General features: G+C 54.5%; 9 protein-coding genes across 9 annotated transcripts; 3 read left to right on the forward strand and 6 right to left on the reverse strand.

The window, feature by feature from the left end:
* Positions 1–574: 574 nt before the first annotated feature.
* On the forward strand, positions 575–1,989 carry NCS54_00252300 (N-acetyltransferase domain-containing protein; the record flags this gene model as incomplete). The annotated part of the gene is made up of 2 exons (XM_053148120.1): positions 575–701; positions 1,118–1,989. 2 exons carry the CDS (start codon positions 575–577, stop codon positions 1,987–1,989), a joined length of 999 nt encoding a protein of 332 aa, XP_053004095.1.
* A 784-nt stretch (positions 1,990–2,773) lies between these two features.
* NCS54_00252400 (Histone H4) lies at positions 2,774–3,521 on the reverse strand (the record flags this gene model as incomplete). Its single annotated transcript, XM_053148121.1, has 6 exons — positions 2,774–2,884; positions 2,938–3,000; positions 3,052–3,139; positions 3,216–3,231; positions 3,284–3,315; positions 3,376–3,521. The coding sequence occupies 6 exons, from the start codon at positions 3,519–3,521 to the stop codon at positions 2,774–2,776; spliced, it is 456 nt and encodes a 151-aa protein (XP_053004096.1).
* A 1,167-nt stretch (positions 3,522–4,688) lies between these two features.
* NCS54_00252500 (GATA-type domain-containing protein) lies at positions 4,689–6,900 on the reverse strand (the record flags this gene model as incomplete). Its single annotated transcript, XM_053148122.1, has 4 exons — positions 4,689–5,786; positions 5,841–6,035; positions 6,465–6,621; positions 6,755–6,900. 4 exons carry the CDS (start codon positions 6,898–6,900, stop codon positions 4,689–4,691), a joined length of 1,596 nt encoding a protein of 531 aa, XP_053004097.1.
* Positions 6,901–8,818: 1,918 nt separating this feature from the next.
* NCS54_00252600 (Survival factor 1) lies at positions 8,819–10,193 on the forward strand (the record flags this gene model as incomplete). The annotated part of the gene is made up of 4 exons (XM_053148123.1): positions 8,819–8,841; positions 8,963–9,178; positions 9,234–10,035; positions 10,101–10,193. 4 exons carry the CDS (start codon positions 8,819–8,821, stop codon positions 10,191–10,193), a joined length of 1,134 nt encoding a protein of 377 aa, XP_053004098.1.
* Positions 10,194–11,322: 1,129 nt separating this feature from the next.
* NCS54_00252700 (Hypothetical protein) lies at positions 11,323–11,849 on the forward strand (the record flags this gene model as incomplete). The annotated part of the gene is made up of 2 exons (XM_053148124.1): positions 11,323–11,607; positions 11,667–11,849. 2 exons carry the CDS (start codon positions 11,323–11,325, stop codon positions 11,847–11,849), a joined length of 468 nt encoding a protein of 155 aa, XP_053004099.1.
* A 256-nt stretch (positions 11,850–12,105) lies between these two features.
* Positions 12,106–12,994, reverse strand: NCS54_00252800 (Hypothetical protein; the record flags this gene model as incomplete). The annotated part of the gene is made up of 2 exons (XM_053148125.1): positions 12,106–12,508; positions 12,561–12,994. 2 exons carry the CDS (start codon positions 12,992–12,994, stop codon positions 12,106–12,108), a joined length of 837 nt encoding a protein of 278 aa, XP_053004100.1.
* Positions 12,995–14,683: 1,689 nt separating this feature from the next.
* Positions 14,684–18,501, reverse strand: NCS54_00252900 (Hypothetical protein; the record flags this gene model as incomplete). Its single annotated transcript, XM_053148126.1, has 2 exons — positions 14,684–18,068; positions 18,419–18,501. 2 exons carry the CDS (start codon positions 18,499–18,501, stop codon positions 14,684–14,686), a joined length of 3,468 nt encoding a protein of 1,155 aa, XP_053004101.1.
* Positions 18,502–19,247: 746 nt separating this feature from the next.
* On the reverse strand, positions 19,248–21,863 carry NCS54_00253000 (Hypothetical protein; the record flags this gene model as incomplete). The annotated part of the gene is made up of 4 exons (XM_053148127.1): positions 19,248–20,142; positions 20,191–20,706; positions 20,762–20,935; positions 20,989–21,863. The coding sequence occupies 4 exons, from the start codon at positions 21,861–21,863 to the stop codon at positions 19,248–19,250; spliced, it is 2,460 nt and encodes an 819-aa protein (XP_053004102.1).
* A 2,377-nt stretch (positions 21,864–24,240) lies between these two features.
* Positions 24,241–26,445, reverse strand: NCS54_00253100 (Hypothetical protein; the record flags this gene model as incomplete). The annotated part of the gene is made up of 3 exons (XM_053148128.1): positions 24,241–24,505; positions 24,556–26,021; positions 26,077–26,445. The coding sequence occupies 3 exons, from the start codon at positions 26,443–26,445 to the stop codon at positions 24,241–24,243; spliced, it is 2,100 nt and encodes a 699-aa protein (XP_053004103.1).
* Positions 26,446–26,731: the final 286 nt, after the last annotated feature.

The following is a 26,731-nucleotide window of genomic DNA, read 5'->3' on the forward strand; positions in this document are numbered from 1 at the left end:
GCGTCGACTGTCACGCAACCACCACATAGGAGCAAACCGCATACGTGCTAGGCTTGGCACTACCTGGACGACAATCTCAGTCGCCGTCAGAGGTTGGGAGAGAGACAAGGGACAAGGAAGACCCTCCCAGCCCAGGGATCCGGGCTCGCAAGGCCGTGTCAGCGCCGCAAAAGATGCAAGGATTCTAATGCAGAGTGTGTTACATTTGAGAGGCCAAAGGGCAAAGGGCGCTACGGCCACCAGAGCGTCGGGTCGCCCAGAACAAAGAGCTGACGACCAATGCCTCGAGATCCAAAACTTTGAAATTTCTTCTTGATCCCCAGATTCCACCCCTACTTCTTCCTGCTCTCCCTCCTCTCTCTCACTTCATCTCTTGACATTACCATACACACATACTATTACTATTAAGGATACCCATCTTGTTCTTCTTGCACCATCTCTTGTTTCTTGTCCAGTCTACCTACACACTTGTTCTTGGAGGCTGGTTTCCTTCCTTGCTCTACTCTATTATCTCTCCCTTATATTTGTTCTCTTTCTGTCTCTTTAATACCTACCTTACCCACCCACAGCCATCATGGCCACCTACACAACCATGGAGGGTCCTCACCATATTGCTATCAGAGAGCTCGACCTGAGGACCTGCCACCCAAGCACCATGGCAGACCGAGTCGGTGCTGTCCCCGTTCTCAAGACGAGTGCTGGTGAGTTTCTCCCCAACTTCCCTTCTGCCTATTGTTGTCGTATTTCTTTTCTTTTCTTACTCGTCTTGGCTGCGGTTGGACCCTTGTCTTCTTGGGCCCGAGTTTTTTCGCTTGTCTCGGTCCCCTGTCACTTCGTTACCTCGGCCACCACCGTCAAGGCCACCCCTGTCATGAGTTTCAAGGTCAAGGTCAACCTGGACGACGAGCTCAAGCGATGAGCTTGAGTCACAGTCAGACCTTGCCTTGAAGCTCGCAATGGTGTCCTTTGGAGGCAGACGGTATCAGAAATGGCATTGGTGGATAGCTTGAAACAACGTTTGTCTTGGAGCTTGGTCTTCCGCTTCACCATTTTGGAAATGGCCTCGACGAGACACATTTGCAGCCAAAGCCACCATGGCTAACACTTCGGCCCGCAGCCTTCTTCACATTCCTCCGCGCCAATCTCGTCCTTCACTCGGCCATGACCTCAGCGACCAACTCTCCACAGCTCGGTCCTTCAGTCCCGTTCTCCTCCTATGTCCCACCATCGCCCTCGCCGCTTGCCGCCAGTGGTCCCTTCTGCGGCTTCGATGACGACGATGACATTGAACCACTGTCCCTCGAGGTTCTCGACAAGCCTCAGGACAAGATCGAGGGTCTTCGCCTGGTGGCCGATTCCATCGCCCAGATGCGTCAGCGAGCCTCGTTGAACCTCGTCTTCCACCCACTATGCCTCGCGGGTCTGTCTACTGCCCTCGCTGCCATTTACCACCTCGGTGGCGTCTCTCGTCTTGACCCCGGCCTTGGTATGACTATCTCCTGCGGTGTCATCATGAGTTACCTCATGGGGATCCGATACCTAGCCAGTGGCTACATCTCCCTGGCTGAACGACTGCGCTGGAATTGGCTGCGGGCCGACGATGGTGAGGAGGATACCCTGCTTGCTGCCCGCCTCAACGACGACATCATCGGAACGCTCGTCCTACGTCTCGAACCCAACCCGACCTCTGGCCACAGGCGCAGACGATCTCTCTCCCTCCGTGGTGGAAAGGGTGTCATCCGCGCGTGGACTACCAACCTCCACTACCGTGGAAAGGGTGTTGGCAAGGACCTCCTCCATGAGGCCGTTCGCGTGACCAAGGAGCGTTGCGGCAAGGACGCCGAGATCGGTTTCGCCCAGGAGCACGCCAACAGCGCCATGCTTCTCCCTGGTATCTTCAACGCGCCCTTCCGTAGGGACGAGGTGCGGGCCACCAAGGCTCTGGACGGAGTTCTGGCCGACTGGGACATGTCCAAGAGGAGAAGGTAAATGCGGCCATGGCACGAAACAACAACAACAACAACAACAACAACAACAACAACATGACGGGGACACGAAAGGTCCTAAACAACGAATTCATCATCGAGAAAAGGCGACCTATGTGAGACGATGATGAGGAAGAGATGGAGAATGAAACCGGTGATGATGGAGTGATATCAAGTCCAGGAGACGACATTATCGAGGGAAAGACGCGGCTTTAATCAACAAACAAACTGCATACAGATACCACTAGAAGAAGGGTCATGACAGAGACTCGAGGAAACTAGACCACCAACCAGGTGGAGGCGATACCAGACTGGAGGTTATACCATACGGAGGTGATACCAGATGGAGGCTTATACGCCAGGGGAAGAGGAAGCACGTAATGGCGGGAGCTCGCTTGCTTGCTATATTTTTTTTGGATACCTACTTGTACTGTCACTTGAGATACCCCATACCTATTTCTTTCGTTAAAGAAGAAGCTCATAATTCATTGGGTCATGTCATGCGTGATGGACCTGGTGCTAATAACAATCTCTGATATCAACTCAAACAGAATACCAATTTCCTTCCCTTGGTTCTTCAATGTCAAAAATTAACCCCCAGAAGTCGTTATGCCCAACCTCGCTTTTGTCCATCTCAAAGCCAAACACGCCCGCAAGATTTGACAGACAGAATTCCAAATGACAGAAACAGTTTTGTCCCCCCGTACGCCGGTAAACTCCCCGCCCTTTCCGTCGTCTCATGTCATGTACATGATGGCTTACTACAAGCCCGGGCACGATGAACCCCCTTAGCGGTATCGAAGAGGTTGGTGAGCGTCGCGCCTCTTTGCCTTGTTCTCCGCCGTGTCTGGGTCGAACCCATAAATCGGACGGCCGATCCGTTTCAGGCTGTGAATAACCTAGTCGCCAGATCAGCAGAGTTCCAACATGGGCGTCGCTTGGATCAACATACGTCACTAATAGTGACAGTTTTCGCGTTCCTGTACTCGACGTAGATGATGCAATCGCGAATCACCTGTTTGAGTGTCAGTGTGGGAGCAGCTAGGGCAGATGGCTATGTACTGACGTTCGTGAGGAAGCTTTTCAAAACTTTCCTCGATTCATCATAAATATCGGCAGAGATGCGCTTCACACCACCCCGGCGCGCAAGTCGTCTGAGGTCTCTAGTCAGTAATCTGCAGTTCCTGGACAGAAGACCAAAGGTTAGTAGTCAGCAGCAGTCAAGCTCACCGGATGGCAGGTTTGGCTGTACAGTGTTAGCAACACGTTCATGCATAAACAAGTGAGATTATACTTACTGATTCCAAATACACTGTCCGCCAGGACCTTTCTATGGTGAAATCATTAGCATATAACTTGAGCAATGTCGATGTCTTGTGTGAAGTCTCACCGGTGTCTCTTCGTCCCGGGTAGGGTCTTCCCGCCCGGCGCCCGGCCCATTCCAGGCTTGTGAGCGATACCTCTGCGCACCAGAGGATTCAAAGGATTCACCTTTCTCAAGCCAGGGCCCCCGCGAGTCGCCGCGGTGGGAGGCATTATCGAGAGATGTTGTCGATAAGAAGCTTGATTGATCTGCAGTCGACCGGCGCGAAATGGTCTGTGCGAGCAAATGCGTCTCAAAGAAAAGAAAGAGCTCGGTAAAGGAAAAAAGGCGATTATAGAAAGAGCTCAGAGTAATAAACACCAATGCGAAAAGTATGTAGGTATTTAATTCTGGAGTGCCTTGTTTTCCAGAATAACAAAGAGAGAGGTGGCGAGCTCGAGATGCCGTTGGAGGGGAGAGAGCTATCATATCACACCCTAAAGCCTACCTAAGATTCAGGCAGACGGGAGGCCGATCTGCTCAAGAGCAGCACGTGACCTCAATATGCAAGCAACCACCAACACCATCATAGCAAACGGGAGCCAACATGGATGCAAACCATTTGCACGTCTAGCGAATTCCGGACGCTAAAGGGAAGAAGAACGCATTGGATGAGTACCCATGTGCGCATTCAAGCAGCGAGTGAGAGCAACATGGACTGATTATGTAATAATTATATACTTTGTTCAAACACCTAGTTGCAGAGTGAGTACCTAGACATAGATTCCATACATCAACATAACAAATACGATCAAAATCCAAATGTTAACAAGATCGAATATTTTGTATCATTTCGCAAGCAGCGTAACTTTTCGTAGCCTAGGTCGATGTGCGCACTTCTCAAATCCCCAACCGTACACAGACTCCAGAGGAAGCCAGTAAGCCTCAACTCCATGATGCCTTCGACCAGGCGCGACATGTTCCCAAGTCGCCCGTACTACGTAGTTGGTAACCCATCAGTCAATCGATTGAAAAAGGATCCAGCAAACTTGAGATCATCGTCGTCCCATTAAAAACCATGTGTGTTCCCCAAGTGTCTCGCACAATCAAAACAGTTGGCCTCAACGCCAGATTCCTCGCTACCACTGCCCTTCCGAGGTATAACATGAAAACAAAGTGAGCGCGCCCGACGCCTCTTGAACAGGGGTATAAAGCAATAAGAGTAAACGATGCGGAAATATTATATCATCCGTCGTCGCCGTCGCATCTTGTGAGGCTAGTAGCATTGATGCGCCGCCGACACAGGTATTGATACAATGACAGTGGAACCGAATTCGACGTTCCAGCGTCAGCTGCGTGCGACATGCTGAGGGTCAAGATGATGTGCAACGTCACTCTTATCATGCTGTTGCTGCGATTGCAGGCTCAGTTGCTTCCACTCCTTCGGTAATCTCAGGGGCAGATTCCTCTGGCGCGGATACCTCTGATGCGGCGGGCGCGTCAGGAATCTCGATGTCTTCTGGCGCCTTGGTCACTTCTTTGCTCTCCGAAGTTTCAGTGGCTTCAGCAGTTGCGGTGGCTTCGGTGGCTTCAGGCGCGACAGGACTATCTGCTGTCTCAGTCGCGGCGGGGACCTCGGCTGTTTCTGAAGGCTGAGCTACTTCGGGTGCTTGGGATACCACAGGCGCTTCAGGAGCTTCAACAGCAGGAGCAGGAGCGGGTTCCGTAGCGGTGGGCTCGGTTGGCTTAACCGCCTCGGCGGCCAGCAGGGCCTCAGCAGCAGCCTCAATGCCCGCGGCAACCTCATCCTTGATCTGTACTTCGGCAATGCGGGGTTTCTTGGCTGGGCGCTCTTCCAGAGCCTCTCTGGCATCTTGGGCTGCCTTAAGCTCAAGTTCGAGGTCATCCAGTCGTCGCTTCAAGCTGTTTTCTCTTCTGTGGCTGTCCTCGAGTTGCGCGCGCAATTGCGCTTCACTTTCTCTAGTGGCTTCAAGTTGAGAACGCAGCTGGGTCTGTTCTGCGCCTGCGACTTGTTGACCACTTCGCGCAACGGCCTCTTGCTGCTCCAGCTGGCTCAGGCGACCTCGGAAAAGCTCAATGATAACCTCAAGTTCGCTGACTCGAGTCTTCAAGCTCGAGTTGTGAGCGATAAGCTGTTCATGGGTCTGTGGGGCCTCCATCTTGCGGTCGCCATTTAGGGGGGATGTAGCTCGACCTTCCCCTGTAGCGACGTAGCCAGTCTGGTACGGGTCTTCGACCATGAAGGAAGAGAGGCTATGCGAATACATCGAGGGGGTTCCGGTGCGCGAGATCGGAGAGTCGGATCCATCATGCCCATTGGCTGACTTTTGTGATGTTCGTCGGGCGGCCTGAGCAGCATGCGCCGCGGCGGCAGCAGTTTGCCCGGTAATGTCAACACCGTTGGGGTCAGTGGAGACGAAGTTCTGGGCTTGCTGCTGTTGCTGCTGCTGCTGTTGCTGTTGTAGCTGTTGTTGTTGCTGTTGCCAGACAGGATCAGTAAGGGGTATTGTGTCGGGTGCGAACAAACACACCTTTTTTTTATTCGCCAAGTCCGGGCGCATCGTCTTGACGCGATTGCGGCTCTTGATAACGTCCGTCTTTAGAGAGATTGGCCTAGGGCGGCCGTGGAGCTTGAGGAATAGACCGCAGGCATTGCACAAGACAGAGCCAAATTCGTCGCGGCGCCATAACGGCGTGGTCGAAGTGCTGCAGTTTTGGCAGGTTGGCTGCGTTGATCCGTTAGTTGCCATCATGACGCCGGTTGTTGAAGATGAAGTCCAAGGCGAAGCGGGAGGGAGGGCGATGATTATTATCTCGACCACGATAAGAGGATGGAGTAAAATTCTTTGGCTGCAACGTAACTGGCTTGATAAGCCCACAGGAGAGCCCCACTCGACCCCATGATAGGCTTAGTGCCATCAAGGATATGCCGATTCACGTGACCATATCAATCGGCCGCGATAAGACGGTGAACAGCAGTGGGCCACCCCAGGACACCACGGAGCATGGGCACTCGGCGCTCGCTCCCTTGTGTAACAAGTTTGCGGTCCAGGTGACATGGAAACCGTGGGTCGATGGTCGTGAAGGAGGCCCAGGAGTGTGATCTCGGGAACGGACTGATAAGATGATGACATAAGAAATCAATCTGGACTCACCAGGTTACTACCGGAACCCCCACTCGTCGCGGCATGCGATGTGGCGGTGGGCGGCGCGACTGCTGGAGATGCAACAGCTGGCGATGCGGCTGGTGGTGCTGCAGTGTGCGGTGCGCTAGGAGACATCCCAAGTGATGGATATGGCTCACACAATGTTCTGTGAATGAGTGTTAGTAAGTGCTAGGTCAGCCGGATAGTAAACGGCCAAGGGTTCGAGTCGCTTGAAGTTGAGCTTGGGCTTTGTGTGACAATCGCGACATGATCACATCCAGAGAGACATAATCCCGTACCTTAGTTTCTCCGAAGCTGCGCAGATTGCTGCAATGTCTGCAAGACCTGGTGGTGCACCGTTGGGGTCGTGATCTTGTTGAGTTGTTGTCGTCTGTGGCAGCTCATCCTCCATTGACGCTGAGGTCGTCATGCCCGTGGGTTCCATGGTTCGGATATGTACCTGGCGCCCCCACTGCAGAGCAGCTTGCTGCGAGATACGTAGTCTGGATAAGTGCGTTATCGATCAAGATGTAGCCGCGCGCTGATAAGATTGATCAACTGCGGCCGCGCGGGCGTCAGGGACGGAGCTTGAGAGACAGCGAGTGGACGCGAATAAGCCGGGGAATAGGCTACGTCCTGCAAAACAGAGAGGCAAAGTGATGGTCGGCGCCAACAGGGGGTGTGCAGTGTCGACGAAGCGAGGCGGAGCGATGTCGCGTTGAATGAATGATTTGATGCGATGAGATGAGAAAGCTGAAGAAGAAAGCAAGCGTGATCTGGAAAATCAACATTCCCCGGGGCCCCTAAGCTGAGAGACGGCGGCGCGCGCGCACTGATCAGCGACCAAGTCTCAGTGAATGAATGTTAGTATTAAAGGGCCGACACGCCGAGCGAGCAATAGAGTTGCAGACTTTTTTTTTTTTGGCTGCAGCAAGAGCCTTAGAAGGTTTAGGGACTTGCTGATTGGACAGCTGGCCGTTACACAAGCAATTATTACTGTCCCCTCCGCAATGTGGCCTGTGAGCTTGACTGACTGACTGACCGGCTACCTACAACCTGGGTACGGTAAGTGTCCGTCCAGCGAGTCGGGAGTATTCGTATTCCTAGGTAATGCCGGATCTGGCAAACCGTCTTGTCTTGGTGTTCGTGTAAGAGCTACCATCATAGATCACGCGCTCCGAGATCACATCGTCCTGTCTTCAGGGACGCGCCGAGAAACAAAAATTCACCGATCGACGAGGATTCTTGATCGCCATCTCCCGTCAGCCTGTGGGGTTTACTTATTAGTCCCTGGTTCCTCGTCGAGGCCTTCCAGACAGGCTAACAATTTCCCGGGGGGGCCGCCAGCTGGCCGAGCCCAAATCTCTTTCTGCCCCCGTGATGGGGATCCGCAGCGAGTGATTTCGTTGATCTGGCCTCCCTCCTTTGGCTGGCCCCTTTTTGGTAATTTTCAGAATGACCTGATGCTGTGCGCTTCTTGTGGTGACGCTCGGTAATTAGTAGAAGCCATCAAACTGGTTGTTGGCGTGTAAGCGGCCTCGGGGGAGTGGAAGATGAGTGCATCCAGAATGCATGATCTGGTCATTGCTGCGACTAATTTCACACTCCCACGGCCATGGAGGCTCGGGTCTATTGTGACGTAACGTCGAAGTTCAAATAAGAAACAAGCATCAAACAGCCGAGCCCCGACGATGCCTGCCTGTACCACTTTCCCAGCGCCCCTATTCGCCTTTTCTTGACCGGATCTGCTCGGGCGACTCGGCGTCTCTAGGGTAAGGTGACAAGCACCATGTAATTGGGCATGGCTGAGATTACCTCTGAGGGACCGGCCGTTGCTGAGTCCACGAGGCCTCCCGCAAATTCCGGAAGGCACGGAGTGACTACTGCTAATCCAAGTCCACCAGGCCGAGAGCAAAGTGTGGCGCATAATCTCTCCGCGTCTGCCTGGGCTGGAGGTAGGGAAAACAATGCCGGAAACGTATGTCTCGTCGTCAACCTCACCAGCACCTTCAGATCCGAGTAAGAAAAAACGCGTCTCGAATACGCGTTTTCTCACCTCACACACGTCATTATGGCTGAGGGCCCCACGTCTCCAGCCACACTCCGCTCGGCCCTCACTCCATGATTGACCCCTCCAAGGTTGCATCAAGTCAAGCCACAAAGAAACCTAAGGCTGTAGGTACCATGCCCCCAGCGGTGTGAGAGTAAGTGACATCCCCATCGATTCAAGACTCTTAATTGGGACCTCCCCCAGCATTTCTCGACCCATCATCACATCCTTTCTCCGCCGAACCCGTCGAGTATCTTGTCCTCTACTCCCCTATTGCTCCAAATATCCAGTGCCGTGCGAGAATACCTTCATCATGTTCAACTGGGCCAAGCAGCAGTAAGAAACGCCTCACCCATCCAACCCCACCTTGGCTTGGACCCTGGCCCAGCTCAGCTGCCTTTGTCTTGACCTCAAAAAGCAGCAAAAAAAAAAACTGACGACTGAACCCTCGCTCTAGGCTGGCCAATGTCGCCGGTACCCAGGAGCCCATCTATGGCCCCGAGGCCATCAAGTCGGTCGCCGTCGAGACCGAGAAGACGCCCTTCACCGAAGCCAAGCGTGAAGACCTGAAGTGGCAGGCCATGGACTCGACTTCGGTCGAGACTCAGACCATCTACATCTTTGGCGAGAACGGCTACATCGCTCTTCTCCAGGTCATCTACAGCAATGTTGCGTATGTGCGCCGTGCCCGCTTCCACTGGACATACAGGCTAACATGGAAACCAAAGCGGCATCCGCACAACCTGCCAGTTCAACTGCAAAATCTTTTACCCCGACCGCTCCAAGCCCATCCTCTGGTGCTCGACACCCCTCACCAACCATGACTTTAGCGAGGACATGGCGAGCTTCTACGCCGATGACCTCGCTGTCGAGCTGTCCGAGGATGGCACCTTTTACACCATCAAGAGCATGAACGACGAGCGGGCCATCGTCAACCTCAAGCTCACCCGCACCTCTCCCGGCTTCCAGGCCGGCGCCACCGGAAAGACTCTGTATGGCACTGACCTCGAGAACCCATGGGGCTCCATGCGACACGTCTTCTGGCCGCGGTGCGTGGCCGAGGGCACCATCACCACCGACGAGGGCCCCATTGATTTCAAGGGCCGCGGCTTCTACGTCTACGCCCTCCAGGGCATGAAGCCTCACCACGCCGCCAGCCGGTGGAACTTTGTCAACTTCCAGGGCCCCACCTACTCGGCTGTCATGATGGAGTTCACCAGCACGCCCTCTTACGGCTCCACGCTCGTCAACGTCGGCGGCATCGCCAAGGACGGCGAGATCCTCATTGGAGGCTCCAAGAACACGGCCACTCACACCCAGGTTAAGAACGACTCGGAGAATGACTGGCCGGAGCCGAGCCATGCCAAGTACACCTGGTCGGGCACGGACAAGGACGGCAAGGCCGTCGAGGCGTCCTCCGAGGGACCTTTGGAAGAGCGCGTTGACCGCGTCGATGTCATGGCCGAGGTGCCTGGCTTCGTCAAGACGATTGTTGCAGCGGCTGCTGGAACCAAGCCCTACATCTATCAGGTTTGTTAATTAATTTCCGCATCAGCCGATAATGTCCCATGCCCCTTGCTGACTCGGCCGTATAGTACCACCCGAAGCTTCCCTTGAAGCTCAAGATCGGCGACCAGGAGATCGTCGAGGAGGGCACCATCTTCACCGAAGCAACCTTTATCTCGTAATAGACAAGACGGTCGTTTACTTCACCTCTTTTTTGAATCCGTCTTGGATCCCTGTTCTTACACAGATACAACTTTGCATCCATCACGTTGGGTAATAATACAATAATCAAAGGGTCGGCGTTGGAGACGGCTTGGTCACTCGCTTAGATACAGTCACTGATGGATGATGCCCTTGAGGTTCTTTTTAATAACCTAGCTCGCCTCGCGAACCCAGACTTCCATTTAGACGGCGGGGAGTCTCGCCGCGTCGTGTAATTGACCTTTGTTCGCTCGGATCGCGTCCCGCAATCGCTCCATTGTCAGCTCCATGACAATGTCTCTTGTGACAAAGGGAAGGGCAGGGCAGAACAAGAGATATTAGCCCATAGAGGAGACAATGTGGAGAGGGAGAAGCCAATAGTATAGGCGATTATTAGGTACCTAAGGTAGGCCCGCCGTACTCAAGGGAGGGAGAACCCGATGGCTCCATGCGAACCATTGGGGGCTCTATTCATTTACCCACTGACCATGGAGCAAATGTCTCGCCGCGGCGACTCTCCTCTCTGAACTTTACGCTGTCTCGTCACAATCTTGGCTCTCCCCCACTCCATCTTTTGCTCCCTCTCTGTTTCTTCACTCCTTTTTTGCTTTTTTTGGTTTATTGACGTGCATACATTCAAAACACACAGATGATCTGAGTCGTCGGGAACCCCTGGCGTACCTGACTAGAAGCACCGAAGAGCTGATGATGGATCATGAGGGTGGGATCGATGATGTATGTGTGTGTGTGTATGTGTCGCGGCTGAGAGGGGTTCGCGACTTATACGCGATTGTCAACATTCCTCGGATCCAGACCACAATGTTTTACCTGATGGATGGGTGTCTCCAGCCCCTAGAGGGCTTTTTTTTCTTGTCTCTTTTATTACATGGCTTGTGATCCGATTCTTGGGGTCCAGAGGAATTGAATAAAGAGGACTGGTCTGCTCCTGGTTCTGGAGAATTGCTTCATCCCTCTCACTCTCTCACTCTCCCTCAAACAAATCAACTCCTCGAGAAAAATAATTCCATTCATCGATTCCACTCACATTCTCCCTCGTGAGCTTCAATCCTCCTCCTTCGTTCCAGCAGAAGAGAAGAAAGAATACTAGTCATGGCTGCCTTTGCCTACCGCGATGCGTCGTCGTACGCACCCGTCATTCCCTCCCCCCTCAACCCCACGAACCATGGACCCGAGAACAACTACGGCCCCGGACGCATTGTGCGCCGGAGACGCAACCGGGCTGCTCGGAGGAATCACCCGGCATCACACACTCTTACTCAACGGCTGCTCCGGGTCAAGGCTGCCGAGGCGTGGAGAGGACATGTGCTGAGTGCCCAAGTTGCTCAGTACGAGAGTGCAGCGGCTGCTGCCTTAGCAAAGGGGTCCAAGGGAAAGGTGAGTTTCGATATAATGAACGATATTGCGGTACACATGCTGAGACGTTATCGTTTTAGAACTGTTATCCCCCGCTCCGCATGAGCTTCTCCCTCTCAGACGCCCACCGCATCGCCAGCGGTCTTCGACTACCAGACCTGTCATGCCTCAAGACAAGGCGGATGTTGCTGGCCATGGGTCTCATGGGCGTGCTGCCGGCCCTCAAGGTCCGCGACATGCTGCGGCAGGCGGGGCCTTTATGACTGAGATTGGGAGGCGACGAGGACCGTGACTGTGATATTGATGGATTAGGGATTTGCGATTGTTGCTCCGCTTTCTTCTGCTTTGGTGTTGGGAGAGTTTTCTATAGGATATACCCGCGTACTACGCCTGTTTTTGTTTTCAAGCCGCCATCTATACAACCCATTTGCTTCTCCAAAAACCATGAACCCCACCCCCCAAAAAGGCCGTGCCAATTACTCTTTATCATACATCGTCCAAGGCGTACATGTCTTTGACTCATTCATCTTTCTTCTTGCTCTTCTCCTCCACCGGAGTGGTGGAGCCTGGTTTCTCGGAGGCTGTGCCGGCTGCCTCCTCCTTGTTGGGGCCCTTGTCGGACGGGTCTTTGAGTGACTGCTCAACCTGCCATATGGCCCTTTCGAGTTCGACCTCGAGTGCGGGCATGTCGAGGGTTTTTGAAAAGGTCTGAACCTCCTTCTGCGTTAGGAGAGTGCGCTCCTTGTTATCTGGCTCCTCGGCGGGCGGTGCGTGAAGCGCATAAAGATCATCAAGCGTCCTTGATGGCACCGAGTAGACCAATTCGTTCTCAATAAGCCATTGTATGTGCTTTCCGCCCGCAATGGCTCTGTAATGTGACCAGGCTCTGTAAACGAGGTAGAAGAAGGGGAGGTTGGGGATTCTAGAAATGTCAGCTCTCATGTTACAAGAAAGACATGGGCATTGACACTTACACAGGCACCAATGCGAATGGAATCGTGATTGGCATGCCGATACAGCACCATATGAGGCGCTTGCGATGCAACGCCTGCCGCTCCGTAGCCAGAGTCTTGAGGATACCCAATGCATTGTTAGGCGGTATCACCGACCATGGGAAGACGACCTCAACCTTCTTGCGGTCCTCGAGCTCTTCGGCGCGGCGGCGGGACGTCAGGGGCGGGACCGATTTGAGACCCCATTCCTCGTAGGGGATGCGCCGAAAGGCGTGGTTACCGTAGTCGACCACCTTGCGCTTCCAGCCAGACTCCATCTTCTCCCACTCAGCCCACTTCTTGGCGGCAAAATCAGCGGCCCTGTCGACATAGCCGTGGTCGTGCTTGTTGATGTGGCCGCGCTTGGCGTACAGGAGCGTCCTCCGCGTTGAGAGCGGGAGGAGGAACAGCCTCATGGCTCGGTGTGGGTGGGTGCTGCCTGGGCGCACACCGTATGCGACGACGACGACGACAACGACGAGGTTGGGATATTGGGAATGTGGCTAAGCGTTCGGTGGATGCGTCGGGTGGTATTTCTCGCGGTGGGCTTCAGAGGGAGAGAAAGAGGTTCCAGCTGGGAGGCGCAGCAAAGTCGTCAGAGATTTATCGCAGCATGACGATCATAGACGAGATATTCAAGCTGGCGGGGTGGCGGGCGCGCGCGGTGGGAGGAGTGAGTAGTCGGCGGGGAGGCGCAAGGCGACAACGACGGAAGAAGCGACAATGGGCACGACAGACAAACAAGTACCTATTTAAATAGTGAGGCGAAAGACCCAACAGAACAAGAACCCTTGATGGGAAAAATCTAGAGTTGTGGCGAAGCTGACGACGATGCAGAACTAGAACCGGTCGGTGGACGAGTCGGTTCTTTTTTTTTGTGCTGCCTTGGATGGAGTTTAGCTCGCTTTGAAGCTCTGACCTTGGAGGCCCCCGGAGTGACGCACATGGTCGTCATGGTTGGGGAAGGTTCGATGCTCTTTACAGCACGTGCAAGAAGAGGGAGAGAGAGATGCGGTCAAAAGTACCTCCCCTCAAGGCACAGCGGGGGAGGTTGTATTGTTCCCATTTCATCCATCGACGTCAATGACTCTATACAAAAACCCATCCAATCTCGACTCTTTCATCATCTTCTCTTCTAAAAGCTTGGTCTTCACTAGCCAAGAGATTTGCTCTGCAACCTTGTGCACCTCGATCTCGGCACTCGATTCACATCAGCCCCACCACATACAAGAACCTCTTCCCACCTTTGAGTAAACCCACCAAACATAGTGTCTAAAATCCCTCAGGTGTACAACAATCCCCTCGGGCGAATGGTTTAGTGGTATAATACTCCCTTAGCATATTCTGTCCGAATCATCTGGGAGTGGTCCAGGGTTCGATTCCCTGTTCGTCCAACTCAGGCGGTTTGATTCCGCTGTTGTACCTTCTTTTTGACGTTTTTGTATTCTTTTGCTTCTCACTTGATGAATCATATTGATTCATTTTTGCTTGGATCAGTTGCAACTGTCAAGTTAGTTAGGTAGTTGACTTGTTCAGTTTATTGCTGGTTCTCACTCATGACCGAAACTCGTTCGGGTACGGTATACCTTCTTAGCTCACCACCACCAAGCTGTTGAGTTGGCCAAACACCACACTCTCCCAGCTTTGAACAACACCCAATATGAATCTGCAATGCCCAGACTCAAACGACGCCCATCTCGATCGGGTTTCAACATCTCTTGAAGCCGTCACAGACTTGATATGCAGGGAGACTACCCCCAAAAGTCCCACAGACTAAACGCACTTGCCTCTTAGCCTGACCCCTTTTCTCCGGAATGTCTTCAAAATGGAGCCTGTCTTTGAATCCGAGAATACGGCTCTGTGCCTGAGACATCTCATCGTCGGCGTCTTCCTCCATCCAAGACCTACATGGGCCTGTCTGTTCGTGCATGCAGACCTGGAACCTCTCGCCGCCCGCACATTTCTGGAGTTATCGCCTTTTATTCAACCCGTGATGCGCCAAAGAACCGCTCATTACGCCGCCAATGGATGCCTTCTATCCTTTATACACTGTTGCTCCCTTCTGCCAAAATCCTCATCTTAAAAATCCCCAATATTGGCGCCCTTCAGCTCCGCCCGCTCTCATGCACGGGACTCTTCGCCCGTGATGTCGCCCCCTTGCCCACAATCTTCTCCGCCCAGTTCCACCCGGCTGACAGTGGGCTTGAGCTCCGCCTCTGCGCCTCCTTGCCCTTGTCCTGCTGAACCGGCGACAGAGGCGGCAGGTCACGCGGGTCTCCTCCAAAGTCGAGATCGCTATCACAATCGCTGTCGACCCAGTCCCGCTCACTCCATGTGGCCGAGTCCTCTCGATCCGATCGCGAAGGTCGTTGGGCCGCTGAAGCGTCGCTGCCTCGCGAGTGTGGTGCCTTGGGCAAGTCTGGCACCTCGTCGAGGGCCTCCCGGGTCTCGCTCGCCGTCCGGGAGATGCCGGCAAGGTTATCTCGACTATTCTTGATCTCACCTCCGTGCTCATCCGGGGGCTGGTTCATGTCGCGTGCTCTTTCGCGACTGCTCTCGTCTTCATCGCGGAGGCGTGACGCAGCAGAGTCGCTAAAGTGCGCGTCAACCATGTGCTTGACGACAGGCCAGCCGTATGCATTGGCAAACATGCGTCGCACAAAGACATTGTTGTGCGCGTCGGGTTCCACCTTGACAAGGACCTTTCTCCAGGACAGATCTCTGTGGTAAGCCCTGGCAATCTTTTCCTCCACGCGCATGGCCGAGGTATCGATGATTTCTTGCGGTTCTTTGTCGGGGTTTGTGTTTGCCGTGTCGTCATAGTCCTTGGCTGACTGCATCGTATCCTCGTGGTTCATCGATGTATAAGGGGATGAGCTGGTACTGCTTATTGAGCCCGCCCGCGACGAGTTTGAGCGCTGACCAGTCTTTCTCCTAACCAACGTCGCTGGGCGTTTCTTTAGTGGTGGCCCAGGGATGTCAGAGGGATGATAGACACGGTCGTGGAAGATGGTGCGCGGCCGCTTGGAAGGGTCAATGAGATACTCAACGTCTGGCATCTTGGGGTTGAGGAGATCCCCAGCGGACTCAAAGATGGTCGTCCTCGGCGGAGCCGTCATGCCCTCTTCGCCTTCGTGTCCAGATGTCACTCTCGATGGCTTGTTCAAAGTTTGGGTTGATTCGCCAGTAGATGTGTCTCCGAGCTCATCAAAGTTGATTGTTTGACTTCGTCGGAAGATCTTTTTCTGTTTCTGAGATACGGTGGGAGTCTTGGGCGGTTCATTGCTCTTGAAAAAGTTGAAGAATCCTGCCAAAGGCCCGCTACTGTTCGAATCGGCCGAGTCGGACGGGACATCGTCAAAAGGTGTAGGCACAGACCGTAGACTCGCTCTGTCATCCTCCATCATGGCCGTGCTGGGCGGTTGCGGAACCTCGTGCATGTTCTCATGAGTTTCACGGGGCGTCGTTGAGCCCGAGTCAGCTTGACGATCTCCCAACGCCAATTGCCTCTGGCGAGAGACTGCAAGGTTGGAACCTGTCAACTCGGCCCATCCGAATCCCACAACCGTCTCGATCAAGCCAGCATCTCGTCGAGCTTTTTCAACTCGTTCGAGTCCTTGCCAGTCTAGGAACAAGAGGCAACTCGTGCGAAGGGGCACGATGCCATCGTTGACCACATTCGAGTAGACAGTCCGATTGCGGAACTTCTTCAGCGCTGTGTGAGCAGGACCAGTCGGTAGAATCCTCAGCAGGGGCTTTGACTCGGGCTGCGACTCTCCATAGACCTTCTTATGAGCTGTCTCTCCCAAGTTACCCACGATGGCCCCCCATCCGCTCCGCGCGAGCGTCGGCGCCCGCCATGTCAGGCCAAGGTCCTTCCCCGTCCTGCCCACGAGGCCAAAATCAAGAGCAAACTTGACGTATAGGGGGTTTTCGTTGCTGAGTCCTAAAAACGGTGTAGCCAGGGCGATAAAGTTGATGGGCTTGATGAGATCGAAGAATTGAGGTGAGTGCTTCTGTATGTATGCGATGGCGTAGGTTTGTACGAGTCCACCTAGAGAGTGTGAAATAAAGCTGATGCTGGTGATTTTATAAGACCTCTCTGCCTTGTGAAGGTGCGCCCCGTCCTTGTCGAGCTGAATTGTGCTGTGTTTATGTGCTGGTTTCAAATCCGACTCGTCCTTGTCCCCCTTGAGGGTATGGACTATGGTATCGGTCGCCCCCTTTCCTGACGGCAGGAAGGGCTGATCCGGGAATGTCATGGAGAGAACATATCTAGCAAGCCTCTTCCCGAGATACTTGATCCCGCGCTCAGTCTTGGTGGCGTTGCCCGAATAGCCACGCACAATCACCTCTTCGTCGTCGTCGGAATCCTCATCGCCCTCCGTCTTGTCCATGCCTTTTGTATCGGCGCATTCTGATTCGGCGCCAGCTTCCCCATTTCGACCTCTGGCGGCTCGCTCCCGGGCCCGCCGTGCCTTGGCATCGATCTTGGCTTGCCTGACAGCTGCGTCAATGCTCTCCTTCATAAAGAGCATGTCGGCGCCAAGGTTGCTGTGCAGGCCGTGTGTCAGAATCACCATGTGAATCTTCTTTTGCTTTGGTTTTTTCGTTGGAGGCGGTTCGTCTGTCTTGATCTCGCCCTCAGCGGGCTTGTCTTGACTTTGGTGTTGCTGCAAGTGTTCATGTTTATGATCTTCCCACTCTGGGAGTTTAGGAGTGTTCCACAGAGTCGCCGTATCCTCTACCTTGACCCGTATCGCGCGAGAGAAGATGCCTCGCTGTTGCGCAGGGTGATGTCCGTCCTTGGAGCCTATGCTCTGCTGGTGGTCGCTAATCCTCCCTGGCTGTGCCGCTTGTGTTTGTCCGCTAACAACGGGGCTCGAGCTGCTGAGGTTCAAAGACTTGTGGTCCCGCGCAAGCACCACCTCGAAACCCACAGCTGCTGAGGTCGAAAAGAGGACCTGCGACGACACCTCAATAACCCAGCTGGCGCACTCATCGTCGTGAGCGGGGCCCTTGCCAAAGCCCCCATGACTTCCAAGACCAGCGCTCTGTCGAATATTCTCAGGGACCATCAGCTCGCACTCCCACGAGCCACCGGCCTTGACCATGGGCTCAAATTCGGGGACTCCATAGAGCTCAGGGTGTTCGAACTTCTCGTTGGGGTTGAAGCCGGCGGGGTAGGCGGCGGCGGAGAGGGTGTAGGGTCCGTGGACGAAGGCGGCGCGGAGCGCAATGGCCGAAGTGTTGCGCACGCGCAGGTAGAGCTTCTCGGGGGACGGGAGGATTCGATCCTGGGATGGGGTGTATGTCACCGTGTAGCGGACGACCTCGCCCGTCTTGAGGCTGCCGACCTGGTGGAGGAGGAGCATCGTGACGGCGGTGCGCGGCGCTGCACAGGCAGCAGGCGAATGTACCCAGGTGCGAGGGTAGGACGGCAGGGGCGGTTCCTTGGTGCTTCGGATGAGAGTGACGCGTAGGCAGGCACTGTATGTAGGTGATGTCGATCGAAGGAGAAGGTGAGAAGAAGAGAGAGGCTACAAGGTGCCTTTTGACGTCGGCATGCCTGGCGTGGATAACATCTGCTTGGTACTGTAATTATTGGCGGTTGTAAAGGAGACGAGCTTGAGAGATGGCAACAAGAGGGGCGTCGATCATGACGGCAGACGGGGTCTTGCAACAGGCCGGCCGAAGGACCCGACGTCGGTGGGGGGCCAAACAAGAGAAGAGCAACGAGAATGAGGGACGAGCCTTTTTGCGAGACCGACACCGAGTGGACGGGACGGGTAAAAGAGCGTTGTGAGCAATGTACAATGACGGCAAGCTTCCCAGAAAACGGCCAAAAGCAGTCGCCCTCAATTTCGGGGGCCACGTCGAGGAAGCCAGCCACGGCCAATGGCATACAGGAACCCCCGATCATGGCGGGGCCCCAGTGACATGTCTCTCGATTTAGGGGCTTCCAGGCCATGAGCAGTCCTGGGCTGATCACGCGGGCCGCTGGAGCTCACTGAAGCCACAGCACGCGATACAAAGCCAGAACCCGCGGTACCGCGGGCATGGAGAGCCCGGGCGGGAGTCGCGGGCTGCTCCGATGCATCTTTGTTGTTGGGCTTATTCTCAACAAGCTTCAAGCTGAGGTCATCCCTGTCACGCGACTGGACCCTTTGAACGTCTGATGAGATGGATGCAATACCTCACTCTTCAAGCATCCATGATAGCATACAAAGCAATATAAATCAATACAAGCACCATCTAGAAGCACCTCTATTTTTTCAAAAAGCAAATACGAAATGACAGCGCATTAATCATGACAAGCTGAAAAAGACTAGGATCAAACGACCGCCCATTCCAAAGCCCCCCCCTGCCATCGTCATGTCATCCATACCATACCATATCATCCATGCCAATGCCATGCCATCAGTAGCTACTGTACACAGTAGTCCTCCAGGTAGAATGTTAGTTCTGTTGGCCTCTGTCCAATGCCCTATCCCATATCCGAGTCCAGATGCAAAATCCCACTCAAACCCAGCCCAGACAGAGGGAATGACCCAGTCTCTATAATGCAAGCAATCTTTGTCGTTCAACCACCTCCTTCTTTCTTTCTTGTTCACACCCGTTAATAAAACACCATCCCTCATCAATCGTCATGCACTTCTCATCTAATGTTCACGCTGACGCGGCTGCAGTAGTCAGCTCCCCCTCGGGATCTCCGGGCTCGACAAACTTCCTCCACACATCTACTCGACCCATGCCCGTGCCGCGCCCGCTTAGTCCGGCCAGCTCGGAGGATTTGGGTGTTTCGCTGCGCCGCCCGCTTTTGCGGCTGCGGGAGCTGTGACTGTAGTACGAGTCGTTATCGTCGTAGTTTGGATCTCGCTCCACGATAACCCGGTCAGGTCCCATGCCTCCGCCGTACATGCTCTCACGGATCGGAGGCGGCATTCCGATCGGTGGTGGCATCAAGCCCGGCGGCATCATTCCAACCGGGGGCTCCATCGGGGGCATTGGACCGTATCGGGGTTCCGCGAATCGATCTGCCAGTCGTCTATCCATCGGTGGCCCTCTCATATGGTCACTACCGGAGTAGTACTCTCCAGGAGGAGGGTTCCTGTCAAACCCTGGCCGGTTCGGGGAGGGCGGAGCACCAACTACTCTACGGCCGGTGCCACGGTACTTGTCCATCAAGTGCCCCGGCGGTGGGTTTCCAACACCAACCTCCTCTGGGATGTCTCCCATGGCGTCGTACTCATCTTCCTTGCTGTAGTATTGCGACCGACGGGCTAGCTCCTCCTCTTGTTGTTCTTGCTGCTTTCGCATAAGAGCTTCTTCGTCATATATCCGCGATCGAGGCTTGGTCGATCCTCGTGCTCGCCTAGAAACCCGCCTCTCCTCTGGCGGTGCTGGAGCCTCCTCGCGGAAGACTTGAATGTCGCCTCGGCGTACGAGGGCAGGGCCATCCGTATCAACTTGATCAGAATCTGGGTTGTCGGGGCTGAACCACGGACATTCGCATCTCTTGGGCTTTTGTCCGCATACAATACAGAAGTTGGCACCGCATCGGCTATTCTTGTGTTAGCAGATACATCTACGTCATCTAGGATTGACTTACCATGCTGCGTGATTCTCGCCGTCTCTGACCTCAGCATGAGCACCACACTTGTGGCATCTCCTCTGCCCTTCGCTTCTAGCGTAATCGAGGAACCTCACCGTTTCATCGTCCCTAGGGCACTTGCTAGAGAAATGCCACCGGCCGTTGCAAGCAACACAGACCTTGGTGTTGCAATGATCGCAACGGGCAGCCTTGCGCCCTGTGTCACGGTCGGTATAGATATTTGCCGGGCGAATCCATTCCCCGCATCGCCTGGAGGGGCAATAAAGTCGGTTTCCAATCGAGTATTCCACATACTTCTTGTTCCACATCTTCTTGAACTTGGGATCGAAAAGCGTGTCGACATATTCCAGGCCAATGGGCTCAGGGGGGCAGCAGCTCGGGGGCATCTGCTGAGGATCTGTCATGGACTGCTTGAACCGTCGCCTGAGGCAGTTGTGGCACATGCGATGGCCGCAGTCCAGCTTGGGACACCTCGATACAGGAACTTCGTCCAGGCATCCTTTACAATCACGACTGGAGGCACAACTTGTTAGAGCTTACAAAGAAGCAGTATGTAGAGGGCACTCACAGTTTAGCAGGCCGGTCTGGAGATGCATTTCGGGATGAGTCTCCAAACATGCTGCCCACCAAGCTCGGAGGGCGCCGCGAAGACGACCTAGATTCCCTGATGACCTGAATAGGACCAGTCCGGCGAGGGCGGCTTTCGCGAACTAGCTCTCGTGATTCATAAACCTTTGTTGTCCTGGCGTCTTGATTAGTATGAGCCCTGCAATTTTGGCTGCGTTCACGACTCACCTCCTGGAAGACACAGGCGGTCGAGTAGTCCCAATTACACTAGTGTACCTCGCTGGGAAGCTGTGCCTGGGCATATCGCTGACCTCACGTCTCAAAGAAGGTCTCCGGTCGGGGGAGCCTCTTTCGGAGGAGGCTTGACGACCATAGGTTACTTCTATCTCGTCAGAGGTGGATGATGAGGGTACTCTCTGCCGCCTTCGTCGTCTTTTCTCATCTGAGGAAGTAACATATTCTTCAAGGCTCACTTGTCGGTGGTGTCGATGGTGTCGGTGTTTCGGGCGTGGTCTGCGATCTTCCTCCTCTTCTTCATCATCGTCATCATCGTCGTCGTCGTCGTCATCCACCTCTTCAACCACCACTTCTATTTGGTTGCTATCATCATCATCATTGTCATCTTCCTCATCATCGTCGTCTTCCTCCTCGCTATCACTCTCTTCTTCACTCTCCGATGGAGGTGTTGACTCCGGGGTCGGTTCTCTGGGTTTTCGGAGCGGCTGGCGGGGTCGGGCCCGTTCGGAGTAGCGGCCCCGGGGCTTCATGGGCGGCCATCGTTCGTCGGAGTCATCGTCATCGTCTTCTGCTTCATAGACGGAAAACTGAGGGCGTCGCTTATAAGCATCTGTTGAAGCCCGTGTCAAGTGCGGTGGCGGCATCATGGTTGGCGGGTACGCATCCAAGCTCCTGGAGCTCTTCGCATAGCCCCTGGGCGTCCGTCTGCTGGGCCTTTGTATCTCCTCGATACGTGTCCGATGGGGCATCGGGTAGTCCACGACGTCAGCAGGCCCATACCAATCGCGAGACTCGGGGCGGAGGGGCCTGCGACGCACGAGGCGGGCATGGACATCGCCAACGTCTCGATCATATCCTAGCCTCATTTTGAGGCGCCTCTGAGGACTTGGAGGGCCCAGAAAAGACGTATGCGTTGGGCCTCGACACGACCGAGGCTAGACTAGCTCCTCTGTCGGAGCACACTGGCAGGCGAGGGTAGTCGCGATGACGGAGTCGGGCCACTCAACGGAGACCACGCTGCGCGAGCAATTGCACCCCCCAAAAGCTGATTGGAGTCGGGGGGCTGATCATGCATGGCAACCGCAGCGTCACGTCGGGTGAGGGCCAAGTGCGAGCCTTGGAAAGTTGGGCCGCGAAACGGGACGGGAAGCGGTTTTCGAGGGGTTGTCCAAGGGCGGGAATGCCAATCTTCTTGAGGACGATGAGACAAGAGGAAAGACGGGCAGGAATTGTCGGGGGAAAGGGAGAGGAGAAGACGAATAGATCAAGTGGACAAGCGATTTACCCCCCTGCCCAGGTTCTGCTGCGTCTGCTGGCCGCTGGGAAACGCGGCAGAACAAGTTTGGGCGCGGTTTATACCCAGCACAGGGTCACCCCATCAGCCATCGGGCAGCCAAAGGCGAATCAATGAGCCCCTCCCCCGCGTGGGTTGGTGAGGAATGTCGACGTCGTGGGCGGCGTCAGTGACTTGAGGACCAGGAATCCATGGACCCTGCGTATGCTCTGCAGCACCGTACGAGCCGGATCATACGAGTCGTGGGAGCGTCAAGCCCTTTATGACGAGAATCCTGTCCAACGAGCCCGCGTGGTTGGGTGGCTGGCGTCTAGAGAGCCGGCGCTGCTGTGGGTGCATCTGTTTTGTCGGTGTGATGTCACGTGGCTGGCCGACTGCACAGCACGCACGGTACGTATCCATTCTTGTGCCGCCTCCAAATCATCGAGATGGATCAAAATCCTGCCCTGCCCACAGAATGAGGTCGAATTCAAGGCCTCATGTCTGACATGTATCGTCATCCACCTCTGTCGTGCACATTATGCAGAACATAGCTCGGGCATGGATGACAGACAAGTGCCGACACCACCTTTCATATCTGGCAGTAATAAGCAACCATTAGCCCGTCAAAACACGTCCCAATTAATGGATGCCTTATTGGGTCCGTGTCTGCCTTATTATGAAACAATCCCCTGGAATCTTCATACTACGTGGTAGGGTACGGGAGCCCGCCGGACGTGGGGATCAGGCATCGGCCGTCCCCATGAGGCCGGGAAATCCTGGGTGGGGCCACCCTCCTCGGCCCGGTCCGGCCAGCGCCCGGCACCCCGGATTGTTGACGGGTACAAAGTATGTCACCGACCCTGCCGATCCCGGGCGGCACCGCTTCATTGTCTGCAGGGACTCGGTCTCATCCCGATCCTCCCCGCACTCGCCCGCCTGTACCCGAGATCACGTTTCCTGAGCCTATCTACAGAGGAAGACTAATCAGTAACCCCGGGCTTACTCGAGTCTCCGGCACCTGGGGCCCCAGACTGATTTCTATCATCTCTCATTTGTCGATTATACGGCTGGAAATGACCATGCTCCCCTTAATGGTAGCCGAGATTCCACTCCCATTCGAAACGCTGTTTCATCTCTAACCAACTCATCGGAAGACGGGATAGACGTGCATCTGCCAGAGTGGACGCTCGTTGCCACAAATATCGGCCTTTCTAGGGCCTTTGATTGTATATGCTGATGCTAATCGTAGGCGGGAAACAATCAAATGGGTATTGATGCAATCATCCAAGACGTCATCATCAACTTGCAAACAGACATGAAATCCACCCGAGATACCTTTACTCCATCATCCAACCTCCCACACACACCGAGGTTTGGCACCTGCCCTGCTTTCCTGCTAATTTGCCCACCCATAACCAAGACCCCTGGAAATAATGCAACTAAGAACTTCCATTTGAAGACAAATATCGTCGTGGTGTTGACAGTCTCGGGTGTCCGGTCCGGAAAGCCGTATTAGGGAACCCTTCTAGCCAACCAACGATTCCCATTTCCCCGCCGCTTCCGCAGGTACTGAGTTAACCCAGACGCATGCACCCCGGATGATCCCCAAGAATGCCACCCAGTTCGAGGGGCTGCGCCCGGAGAACTTTCGGGGCTTCGAGATCAGGGCCGATAAGCCTGTGGGACACCGCCTAGAAGCTTGTTGCAATGACATGTCGCAGCCACGTAATCCTCCAACTCGAAGCGAAAGAAGGCAGTGCCTTTGTCGCTTGAACGAAATCGTATCGAAAGAGGCCGCCCTCGTGCAATGAAGCACGCGTATTAACCCCGTGGACGAGTGCTGAGTTGGGCAAGCACGCCAGGCCTGCGGAGTCTCACGAACCGGCCGTGAGTTGGTCCTGGACCGCCAAACAAACCACTTGGTTACGCGCTTGCACTGCCTGCGAGACTAGGAACTACCCGCCTGACTAGGGGGTTCCCAGAAACGCTCGCCTTCTCACCTCAGCCTCCTTGATGATCTCGGCGGCTAGGCTTAGACTTGGAGCCAGGGTTGCGTATCGTTCAACCTCCAGGACCACCTCGTTGATGATTTGATCCAGAGCTTCTCGATGGGGCACCAATGTTAGCAAGATGCCAAGCAAGGACGGTGACATGCTGGCGCCCATGATGAGTAGAGTTTGAGAGACCATGGACAGTGCCCCCTGCCAGATATATGGCATGTGTCCAGCATGACTATATCGAACGTTAATCGCAAAGTAAAAACAGGGGGTCGAGATACGTACTGTTCGTGGATGTGCTCCAACTGGCGGATGGAAGCCTCGAGACATTTGTGACAGTTCTCCCGCACAGCAGGGTCTAAAACTGCTTGCTCATTGTCCAATACTGCCAGGATGTATGGCCGGTAGATTATTGTGCGGCAGGCGAAGAACCGAAGTCGAAGCACCGTTTGGATAGGGTCTTGAAGGACAGTTCGTGTGAAGGGAAACTGCAGTGGTAATGGTAGGCTTTCGTACCACTGCGTTAGCTGGTAGTCGAGTTCCCCGACAACTGGCTCCAAACTTGTTGTTGATGCGATCGAATCTTTCGAATAGATGAGTTGGCTCACTCTGTTTAGGAGTCGACGCAGGGCAATCTCAGCAAGGAAGTACCAAAGCTCATCACGCCCAACGGCCTGCTCCGACTCTTCACCTTCGAATCCACACGGGAGGCCAACGTTTTCTTCAAATTGCACCACGCCTGAGTGAGGTAGGTCGAGCTCTGCGAGTAGGTCACTCTCGAATAGGAGAGCGTTCCAGTAAATGCGCTCCACAAGTTCTTTTTGATGACTCGGGATGCGGCTCGGTGCCATGAGGAGGAGCTGGAGTTTCGTGCTGGTAGTGCAGAGAAGATTCCATGCCTCCATGGGCCGGACCAGATAAAAGTGATATGCAGCAGCAAGCAGGTGGCATTGGGCTGCAACAACACTGTTCGCGGTCATCATACCCGGAAGAAGTGACCAGGCCGCCGTGAAGTATTGCAAACCAGGTGGGTCCTCTTGGGGGACGATCCTAGATATGCTTCCATGTAGACTTGCTTGGCCAAGTGCCAAAACAAGAAGTACCACGCAGCTCTCTGGTCCTTCTCTGAAACCGTTGGAAAGGGCGGTTCGGTACTGGCTCCTCCAGGTATAGGGATTGACACAGGCGTACCAAACGTTGACCCTCTCAAAGTAAGCCTCGATATATGCCTGGGTATTCGAGAGATCCACGCAAGGAGTTTTCGTCAGAGAATGGAGCGGCTCTCGGGCCATTTCCAACTGGAGGAGGATTTGCGGATCATACGGCCGAGAGACCAAATCTCTGATGAGAGGCCATTGCAACAAATGCATGGCAGCGTTGGTGTGAACCTTGGGCATGGTAGAGATGTTCGTACCGATCGGCTGAGCAGACCAAGTGCCAAATCCACCGTTGGGAATAGAGACAAAGTTGGTGGGGTTGACGGCCATAACAAGGTTGTCACCACTGAGCCCCGTGCCATTGCTCATCCCAGGCGAGTCTTGGGTCAAGTTGAGACCGTTTGGCGACGTGCTTACCATACTCATCTGCAGCAGGCTTTCGATACGATTTAACCGCTCGAGGATCAGCTTGTCGCCGGCATCCAGTTTGATACCCGGCTCTCGATAGATGCACTCAGCACCAAGCTCGGTACATAGTTTGCATTTGGGTTTAGTCCCGTCACAGCGGGATTTTCTCGAACGGCAAACCTCGCACTAGAGAATGGTAAGCATGCGGAATGAGCAACAGCGGGTTCATGTCGCAACGCACAGCGATGGTGGCCCTGCGCCGGGGATAGTCGACACCTGTTTCAGTATTCCTCCTCTTGAGCGGGTTCGAGCCTTCATCACTCGGGAGTTTCTGTGTGCCGTTGGTCATGGTATCGGTTCTGTTCTCAGATGACTGGGAGAGATGACGGGGTTTTTGCGCCGAACTCAACATGGTGTCTCTGCTGAAACTAGCTGTGCGCTGGTTCTTGAAATTAACAGGGGATTTTATTCCAATCTCGTTGGATATGGCCGTAAGTGAAGCCGCCGGGATTTCTAGCGAGAAGCTGTCGCGTGAAGGGACGGTAAACGGCCTGGCCGCAGCAGTCATGGAGGCTGAGTGAGGAGATTCGCCCGTCGAAGATGGAGACATGACGTGGTGGTGCGAATAGGGCGAGATGGGGTAGCTGCCTCTGGTTCAGAGTGCGGCAATGGATGAGGTCGATGCTGGATCGGACTCGAAGGGGAAGAGAGCTGAAGGCGCGCACAATCCCAGAGAGTTTGTCAGCGAGGCGACATTTCGGGCCAAGGCAAAGGAGAGGTGGTCGGTAAGACGGAGATCAGGCGATGGGATGAAAGCTCCAGAGCAGAGTCAAGGTCAAAGCTGACAGTGGGCGGCTAGTGGTATCTTCCAAGAAGGGCGACAAGCCTGAGAGCGA

Source organism: Fusarium falciforme, chromosome 2 (assembly GCF_026873545.1).
Source record: "Fusarium falciforme chromosome 2, complete sequence".
In the NCBI taxonomy this organism is placed as follows: domain Eukaryota; kingdom Fungi; phylum Ascomycota; class Sordariomycetes; order Hypocreales; family Nectriaceae; genus Fusarium; species Fusarium falciforme.